Source organism: Apium graveolens, chromosome 10 (assembly GCF_009905375.1).
Source record: "Apium graveolens cultivar Ventura chromosome 10, ASM990537v1, whole genome shotgun sequence".
Taxonomy (NCBI): domain Eukaryota; kingdom Viridiplantae; phylum Streptophyta; class Magnoliopsida; order Apiales; family Apiaceae; genus Apium; species Apium graveolens.
In genome coordinates this window covers 239,930,497-239,940,860 of record NC_133656.1, presented here as the reverse complement: position 1 = coordinate 239,940,860, position 10,364 = coordinate 239,930,497, and the positions used below count along the sequence as shown (strand labels likewise).

The following is a 10,364-nucleotide window of genomic DNA, read 5'->3' as shown; positions in this document are numbered from 1 at the left end:
GATAAATAAATTCGAATTAAAATTAATTCTCAAATAAATAAAATCCTCGCCCAGGTCGCCTCGCGTACGCGAGACGCCGAGACATTCGCCCAAATCGCCCTTCGACCCGACCCGACCCGGTCCGGTCCGGTCCGGTGCGGTGCGTGGCGGGGCGCGTGTGTGTGTGTGCGCGTGAAGCACACAACAACACAATGGACCATCACACACCTTAGTAGTTGTATACTACTCATGTGGGTAATACCATATAAAGCACACAACCTCCTTTATTTATTTCAATGTGGGACAAACATTCTCAAATTTTTCCAAGCTTTTCCAAGCTACTTTCAACTCTCATTTCATATGGATTTCATTAAGAAAATTCTTAAAACCATACATGAAAATTTAAGTTCAAATATCATTGAACAATTTCCAATCATTAGATTTTAGGATTAACATCAAGAACATAATTAAATTAAGCTCTAAAATCCTAATTTTCTAACATATTGTTCTTGATAAATATTGCTAACAAGTATACCAAAAGACTGAGGTGAATGGTGATGTTAAAGGAAACCTATTTAGCCAGAAGAAAAATGATAAAAGCTTTCGAAACCATAGTCTACAAATTACAAGGTACACGACAATTGATTTAGCAAAAAAAACGGTACACGAAAATTCTCCAGAAAAGCTTTTTAAATGAGAAATCAAAAAAATTATGGAGAATGAGCAACCAATAATAATGCAAAAGGGAGTTTCGGGTGACATTGTATATATAAAGTAAGCTTATATTTATGTTCCAACAACTAGCTCAACTGTGCAATATTTGAGCACTGTGACTTTCTATAATTAACCCACGAACTTGCTTCAACCATCTGCACTGTGTTTAGCTCAATTTTTTTTTTCAAAAGCTGCTTAAGAGATATGTTATCAATAAGAGGAAAATCTTTTCACTCCCGAGCAAGATGAAGCTATTTGTCGAGCTTACTTGAGTGTCACTGAAGATCCAATAATCGGTAATTCTCAGCCTCGAAGTCAGTTTTGGGCTCGAGTGCTACAAGAATATAAGGCAAAATAAATGATAGCCAACGATCGGAGGCAAGCATGAAATCTCGTTGGCAAATAATTCAAAAGTGCTGCAACAAATTTCGGGGATGTTTAAAAACACTGTTAGCTGACGTTCCATATGCGAGCATTCGTAATGATGCTGTCATATTTTGGATACCGGACAAACCATCAGCACCAACAACATCAAATTTAGTCTTGAAATAATTGTCATGTCGCTGCAATTGACATAAAATTCTCTTAAACAAAGGACTTGACATCCGAAAATGTTGGCGAAAGATTTGATCATTGAAAAGTGGTTGCATTGAAAAATAGTCAGAATGGATTCCTTCTTTGGCAGCAATTATGTCACGGCGAATATAAGATCGACCACGAACGGAACCAGTATGACCTCCCTGGTTTTGTCTTGTTTGCATATTTTGATAGTTGGTCACTACTGGTGCTTGCAAAATGGAGTATCCTTCTTCATCAGAGGAGTTTTCACTGAAATCTCCTCCCTGAATTCTTTTTTTTTAAGTTGCTCATTGTAGTAGTTTGAAAACAAAATTTGGACATAAAATAAAATTGGTGAAACTTGTTTAAATGAAATGGTGAAAGTTTGTTCAGAACATTCAATAAAGTTAAGAGAATTAGGTAAAAATAAAGAGAGTTAGTTAAATTTGAAACTACTTATGCAACTAGCATCGTAGAGCAAGTTTTATTTTAGAACCAAAATGCACTTTTTGATATTATATTATAGCAATAACTATAGTAATGTTGCATCTAGCATTGGACTTGCTCTAATATTACTACATACAACTGCATATGTTACTACACAAACCTGAGATAAACCTTAATGTTATGTGGTAATAATGTTCTGGATTACTTGGTATACAAATGATCTTCGCTGCAACTACATGTGTACAAGCAACATAAATCTTAACTGTCCATCCTAAAATGAACACAACTGCAGTTAAACCGCCTTAAACTGAAATACGGACAGATCCATGTAAAAGTTTGATTGTTTAGTTGTTCATTGCATAACTAGTTGTGCGTGCATCTTAAAATTCAGTACATGCATACAATGTTCTTATGAAGAATACTTATTCAAAGAAACTTCTTCATCTTACTCACTCGCAGTCTCCCACATTCCCATCCTTATAAAAAAGATTATTAAGAAATTACTGGACCACAAGTTATTAAGAAGATTTTTCGGGATTTTCCATTAAATAGAAATAACTGGAGCACAAGTCGCAATATTGTGATATGTCATCACGAGTCAGCAAGATCGGGGTAAATCAAGCGAGAAATTTTTTAAAGAGGGAAATCTGAGTAAGCACGTGATCACGAAGGATCGTTGTAAATCAATAAGGAGATCTTTGTAATTAATGCTTATGTGTAGGTTTTTAATATAAATAGACCCCCTAGCCTCATTGTAAAAACACATCTCTTACTTCTCTCTTTTGTATCTCTTTCATTTTTCTCCCCTGTATCCAAGATTTTATTATTAATAAAAAACTTCAAGTTCGTCTTACTTCTAGGTATGAGTTCTTTATTTTCTTATACCATGATGGTCTCGATGATGTTCAACTAAGCCCTCTCTAAGGGGTGGATGTATTGGCTAAAGAGACCCGATCGATATCATGGTGTATGCGCTTTAATTGTTACATGTTTGTTTAATGATTATCTTCAATATCATGCAGATATGTGAGTATTTTCATGCGAGCCACACAAATAGAGTTGGGAGTTCGTATAGTTAAGATCCATATGATTTTGAGAACTGATTTAATTGGTAAAATAAATGTGAAATACTTTTAAGATTTTGAATGAAACTTGATTTGGAGTCATTGGATGTCTTTACTCTAAATACTTGTGAATTTATTTGTTATTAAAAATATATGTTTATGATATGATATTCGTGTTTAACCAATAAAATCCGTTCTTTAGATCTATTAAAGGTGATATTGTTGAGTGATAGTTAATTGTTTTTGTTAGTTTATTAAATTAAAAATTTGATTCTCGTTCTCTGTGGTTCGACCCGTACTTGCCCCGTACTCACTACGTCAGTGCAGTTACGGTTTTGTTAGTTTCGGATTTTTTCCAACAGTATACCTATATATATGTAAAATCCGTTCCTTAGATCTATTAAAAGTGATATTTTTGAGTGATAGTTAATTGTTTTTGTTAGTTTATTAAATTAAAAACTTGATTCGCATTCTCTGTGGTTCGACCCGTACTTGCCCCGTACTCACGACGTACGCACGTGCAGTTACGGTTTTGTTAGTTTCGGATTTTTCTCCAACAGTATACCTACATATATATATATATCATCCTTACTTTCTTTTATAAATATAACTAAAATTTATAAACATCTAGCTAGGTAGCTACATCTCTAGATATAGTTATAAATATGAAGCTAGATCTGATATGTACCTAGATGAACTTTTTGTTATCATCACAGTAACTACAACACGCATGAGTTAGATATATGTAAAAACTTTTTGCTAGACTTGATGTGTGGGAACTGTTCTTATCATACATTCTCATACAACAAAAGATTAAGCCTCGGGGAAAAAATTGTCTAGCAAAAGTTAAAGTCTACAGGTGTAGACACTTGAATTTCTGGCTTGTCATACCATACAGGCTCGTCAAGCATACTATGATGGTATAGATGGATAGGGCTACAAACTGATTGACCATCCTCGTCTGGATCCCACTTCAACATTGCAGAGACGTAAAGCCCTTTATCTTCATGTGGTTGAATTTCCACACTCAAGACAAACTCCTTTTCCTCCCCAGGTTTAAACGTTAAAGCAGGAGGCTCCACTGTAATCCTAACACTGGGATCTAATGATCTATTAAAGTATGTGACTTTACATGTGTAATGTTGTTCCTCACCTTCCCCAAGAGTCACATCTTTGAGTTTGCGAGCAAATTTCCTAATGCACTTCTTATGAGAATAAGAAAAAGATGCTGCAAAAGTTGCCAGGTTGAGGTCATATATTTCACATTCACCCTTCACGTAATCTACAAAGCGATCATAACTTTCCTGGTAAACAAGGCCCGGATTTTTAGCACGTTCTAAGTCAATTAAGCCGGCCCCATATGCAAATTCATTGCCTGGGATTAATCTTTCAGACAACTCTTAGCTACATAAAAACATGTTTAATTAAGAGTTAGCAAAAAATGACATCATGCATCTCACATATTATTACTAGAGCAATATTTGTATGATTACCTGTGGTTATCAAAGCCGACTTCACAGCTGATGGTTTCCATTTGGGATGTTCCGACCATACAGCAATAGCGCATGCAGCTACATGTGGGCAAGCAAAAGTACCCAAGCAGATCTTTGTGCAATGCGTGCAAGTGGCTAACGTCTTCTTTACTAATTAAAACCATCGAATCACTGTGCACATTTGGTGTCAGTATTTGATTTCGGAGTTTAGGATGAGGAGGTAACAAGGAACATGCTGACTTGTCTCTACGCAAAATACGCTCCTGACTCCAATCTTCATCATTGTCTACCCTGTATACAAAATGTATAGGCATTAGTACATTAATACTTTTCAAATTACTAAAATTAAAATTGATCAAAGTACTGTAATCATATATATATACCGCAAGGTAAGAAACTGGGTTTCGAACATATTGAAAGAAACTCCCTGCGAAGAATGAAGTAAAAGAAAAGATAATTAGCAACGTTGTGATGATAAGACAAGAATAATGTTTATTTTTAGGTGAGATTGGACACCAAATATAGTACCTGCAACCTATGTGTTATGATAAATTTTTCATTTTCATAGTCTATTGTTTCTAGAACTTGGATCGACGGGACGTATTCTTTTATGGCAATCTCTACATCAGCAACCAGAACTTCTTTGCTTGTACAAGCACCGGCCGTGAGTCCCCATGGCCAACCGTATATGGCTGATTCTTCAACTGGGCCGTCATTGCCCATAGCCGTGCACGTTAGCACTCCTTGTCCGTATGCATATAAAGTCCACATCCCAACAATATCCTCTTGTCGATGCTTCATGTTGTGAAAATTTTTCACCAGATCTCCTATCGACATTGAAATAACTTTGACTTCATCTTTTATTGCTTGATCGATTGCTTTAATCGTAAGTTCAGTCGAGGGAACACATCTTTTTTCCAAACTATAATCAAAACTAAAGGGAAGCCATCTTCCACAACCAGTAGCGTACGTGTATAATTGTGCACTAGGATAAACACCTTTAATTTCATCTTTATTCATGTCAAAGAAGTTCACTTGTCGACTTGCTCCAGTAATTATTGATGCGCATGAGAACCCCTGTGGATCTAACATTGTATCAGAATTCGGCTCACAACGAGATGAGTGGAAGACTCGATCAATTAATGGACTGCAAGATGAAATAAGATAGTATATAGGAGTTAATTAGCACACATGAATGAGGATAGGATGTTGGGAACAATTCATCTGAGATAGTACGTGACCTTTTAAAACATCTTAAATCAGTGTCAGTGAGTTTTCCTATACGTCCAAAATCGATCACAGCAATTTTAGCCTCGCAGACAGCTGTTTTCGAGCAAAATTTAAAAAAAAAATAATAATAATTACAAAAGTATAAGTGGTAAGTTATAAGGTTAAGCAAGCCTAAATAAAAAAAAGTGTTAGTTTTAAGAGAAAGGAGCAACATTAGAATTATAGATGTTTATAACCTTCAGGATTCACAGACTCGTGTACAGCATCTGCATCACTTTGTTGCATCATCTCTTGGAACTTGTATTACAAAATTATATATAGAAGCCTCTATACCTGTACAATGATCATGTAAAATTAGTAAAGAGTAATTTTTTTTAATGAATGAGATCGATGAAGAGTTGGCTCAACAATATTTAATCTAAGCATGATTAACAAACAATCAAAATCTGTAATCACTAACCGCAGCTACTATGAATTCATAAGAGTTGAGTCCAATGTTAATAAACAATATACTAATTTTACTGTCAACTGCTTAATTATTTGGACTTAAACAAATACAAAGCATGAATAATATTCACAAAAAATAAATAATAACAAACACAAGTCAAGTACTATTAATTAACCATGAGCATGCATCCTATAAACACAACTAAACACAAGATAAATATTTGATTATGTTATATACAAAGCAGGCCGGAAACTTAGCACTACAAGCATGTATACACATATAATAAGTTATTATTCAGATCAAGAAGAATAAAAAATTAAAGATGTACCTTGACTAGATTTTCTATGTGCTCCTTTTTGTGTTTTGAAGAGTTTTTTTATATATAGGCAAATAATTAAAATTAAATAAGGTAAATTTAAGACATACCTTTTTTACAATAATATCTAATCTTATTCTTATTCGAAATTTCTTGAACACAAACAAATTTTAAAAAGAAAAATCGTATTTAAAACCCTATAGTCTGGCTAGCAATATTAAAAAACTGACACGGAGGATTATTATGGCTGTATCTGCTGTCCATTCCCCGACTAGGGTTTTAACGATGCCACGGAGGATTGGTGCAAAGAGGAAAAAACTGACCATGGAGGAGCTGCCGGTTGGAAAAAGGAAAAGAGCGGTGACGGAGCTGCCTCGAAGAAGGAAAAGAGAGATGTTTGTTGGTGGAAAAACAAAGAGACTGCTGCCGGTTGGAGGAAAAGGGAAAAGACTAACGACGACGGAGCAAACAATTAAGAGACTAAAAAGGAAAAGTCTAACGACGGAGCTGCTTCGTGTTGGTGGAGAAAAAAGAAGAAGATTGACTAGGGATGATCATCAGCTGCCTGAAGAAGTAATAATCGATGAGATACTCACACTACTGCCCATCAAATCGGTTGTACGTTTTAAATCTGTATCTAAATCATGGCTGTCTCTGCTCTCTGATTCACACTTTATTAAAAAACACCACACTCGCAGTTCCATGCAAAACCCTATTGACTATGACTGTTTTGTATCTAATAAAAATGCCGGTAACAAAAGCAATATCACCATTGTTTCTCGAGACCAAGAGACTTTTGTACTCCCTAGACATGGTTACTCTTTGATTGGTTCCGTTAATGGCTTAGTCTGTCTACTTGTTTGCCCTAAAAGAGTGTCTCTATGGAACCCCGCAATTCGCCAATCTATGGAATTTAATCTTCCACCAGAACGTGGTTTTAGTCGTTATCCAACTCTAATTGGAGCCGGTTTTGATCCTGTCAGTAATGATTACAAGGTCGTAGTCTGCTATTCGTTGTTAGACTTTTGTGCTGTTTACTCCTCTAATTCCACTTCATGGATTCAACTATCCGTTCCTCATCATGAGCTTCTTATGGAGAAAAATGAGAAATCAATATTTGTTCCGGCTACTTATGTCAAGGATTGTCCTTATTGGACATATTCTACATACTCAGACGATGAGATCAAGCTTTTGACATTTGGGACGACTTGTTTCTATGGGACGTATCCATCCGTTAAGAAAAACTTTGTTAAATCTTTGATTGCGCTCAAGTTTGATGCTACGAGTAACAAGTTCAAGTGGTTGCCCGAGTTTATCCCTGATGCACAAAGTCGTGAATATAGAATGTTTTTTAAATTCGTGAATATGAGAGATATTCTTGCTTTGTTGGCATATCGACCATCTGCAACTGGTAAACTCGATGTGTATTGTTTGGACGAGGAAACGGGATGTGATGTTTGGATTAAGATGCATCAGGTTGGCCCCTTTGAACAATTTGAACGGTTTCAGTACCTGCAACAAGGTTTCAAGTACGGTGAGGAGATTGTATTCTTTGAAAATCATAAGATCCGCTACTATGATCACAAAACAAAAACGTTCAAGTGTCTTCTCGGTGAAGATGCCTTTCAATTGTCAAATCTTTTTACATACACACCAAATATGGTTTGGCTTCGAGGAATGAAGTCCATTTATACAGACAACCAAACTTGTCCACTTGGTAAGCCTATGCGATTGATCACTTCATTAAAGGAGTAAACATTTGTTTTTTGTATCATATGGGATGTGACTCGACTCAGTTGAGACATTTTAAGTATTCTGAAGAGAATTAGACTCTTTTGTATGTGAATTTGTCTTTTTCGGTTTTTCCTTTCTGTTTTATTTACTAAAAAAAGGCTACACGCATATTGTCTACTGTCACAAAACATATTTGATATTCTTGCCAGCATCTGGAAAGCACACACCCTAAAAACAGAACAAGCACAGTCCCTCTGTATTATATTTACACATCATAGAAAGTTCTTTGTTTGTTTTGAACCGTTCCAAATTTCATAATCGTCATCAACTATCGGGCTTTCTCTAGTTGACTCTGAAGCATTTAGTCCAGATCCTTGTGATTTTTTCAGTTTCGCTACAAGGACCCACATGTTTGCAAGCTCGTTCTCAAGATAAGCCTCTTTTTGTTTCGATTCCTCGACTCTCCTTTGAAGCTCAGCCTCTCTTTGATCCTTTTCTGCTAAAGCAACTTCATATGAATGCTCTCTTTCGCGTAATAAAGCCAGTTCTCTCTTGATTTCTGGGTTTACTATGCCTTGCTCATGTTGTTTGGTATTCACATCCCTTCTGCCGTTTCTATTGCCAACAAAAGATTTGCGTTGCATCTGGGAACTCTATTGTGCTGCCATCTCTGCAGTTAGTCTCTCATTATGGTTCATCAGCTTTGCAACTTCTTCCGATAGTGCCTTCAGCTCCACTGCTGCGGCAGAGGCTAACCCTTTTGCATATGAACTTTCTTCTGCAAGTTGTTGATTCTCTATCTCTAGCTTCTCTCTTGATACAGTTAGCTCAGTCACTTTCTCATTGAATTCCCTAATCTCCATCTAATCAAGGTAATAGTACGAAATCAGTCAGATCATTTTACAAACAATTAAATGGCATGCCAAGCTCAAAGTAAAGGGGATCTGACGAGAAATATGATAGATTCCTTTGAAGAATACAATCTATTTGTGACTAATAAGGGGATAACATTTTGTATCTTCTCGATATAGGATTAAGATCGATATACTTCAATCTGGTTTTATTCTTGTCCAAGTGATGAATGTTTGAGCACTTGGTATTTCCAAACATATTGAGCTTCCTCTCAGAGGAAAGTCTTTCGACTTCTGATTCTTACCTGATTTATCTGTTGATTTTATTTACTTATTATCCTTGTATTATCCTTATATTAGCGCTATAAGGTCTCGGGTGAATTCTGTGCTCTTTTTTTAATCATCTTAAACTACACAACAGTATGTAAAAGAACACTGAAACAAAGTGCTAGCACATTGACAGGTGTGAGCTAGCTATCTAGCAGACAGTTGAATCTTTTTAACTTTGGCCAAGTAGTTGCCATATTTTTCATTCATGAACAAATAAAGATTTGTCCCTGATGTTTATCAACCTATAAAAATTACTGCACATGAGAAAGAATTGTAATTATAGTATAATTAGGTTGTGTTTGACAGTTAGTATAATTAGGTTGGCCCAGGTTTGCGAATTGCGATTATACATTCAGACTGATGGGCTGATCTAAGGTTCTATTTTATTGTTTGAGGTTTCATCTCTCTAAATACACTCCCACACCTAAAATCTACTGAGCAGTAACAACATTAATCTATCTACCATCTTGGTTGAGGAAAAGATAGATCAACTACCTGACATGAAGAGTTATAATTGTTGTTATAGAACCCATTAGACAACAGTTTTTCATGTCAAAGAAGAGATCCACCATTGTCTGTCAATTTGGGACAGGTTTTTTTTCACCGTTGTTTAAGAGGTGTTATCTGATAGCAAAATCCTTATAGTGTCTTATTCTATCAATTTCCAGTTAATTACATAATATTCAACTCAACATATAATTACTCAAAATAACAAACACCCAAATATATTTGCTAATTTTACTAGTCATTACATCACATATTCCACAAAATACAATTAATACCCATATATTTGCTAGTTTCTTTTTTTATATATATATATAAAATATTTAAATATGACTTTCAAGTAAATAATTCATTTTTTTAATTATATTTATCAATAAAATAAAAAAAAACAATTCTTGATTTAAATTTCAAACGGATCATAAAATCTTTAAAAAGTATCAAAATTCTCAAATTTATTCTACGAATCATATATAAGCAAGAATTAAGTCATTCGTATATTTTAAAATAAATTTATTTATTAAAAATATTCTTGTTCCTCCCACATATAAACTAAATGAAATGAAATAACACTAAGTGGTCATTATCTTTAAATCGTTGAAGATATCAAACTACTCTACATCAATATAAATTTTGCTCCAACAAATTATTAACAAATTTCTCAAATGATCCATTATATAGTAAGAAACTCATCAAATA

General features: G+C 34.9%; 1 protein-coding gene across 1 annotated transcript; it reads right to left on the bottom strand.

The window, feature by feature from the left end:
• Positions 1–3,598: 3,598 nt before the first annotated feature.
• LOC141692174 (subtilisin-like protease SBT4.10) lies at positions 3,599–5,773 on the bottom strand. The gene is made up of 7 exons (XM_074496910.1): positions 5,722–5,773; positions 5,497–5,578; positions 4,784–5,402; positions 4,639–4,682; positions 4,428–4,546; positions 4,256–4,333; positions 3,599–4,137 (listed from the first exon to the last, which is right to left on the bottom strand). The coding sequence occupies exons 1-7, from the start codon at positions 5,771–5,773 to the stop codon at positions 3,599–3,601; spliced, it is 1,533 nt and encodes a 510-aa protein (XP_074353011.1).
• Positions 5,774–10,364: the final 4,591 nt, after the last annotated feature.

Excerpts from the sequence above, each read along its gene's own strand:
- LOC141692174 (XM_074496910.1), bottom strand. The coding sequence starts at position 5,773 with ATGATGCAACAAAGTGATGCAGATGCTGTACACGAGTCTGTGAATCCT. Across the intron at positions 5,403-5,496 it reads GATTTAAGATGTTTTAAAAG|TCCATTAATTGATCGAGTCT; the intron begins GTCACGTACTAT and ends TTCATCTTGCAG. Across the intron at positions 4,138-4,255 it reads GTCGGCTTTGATAACCACAG|GCAATGAATTTGCATATGGG; the intron begins GTAATCATACAA and ends GATTAATCCCAG.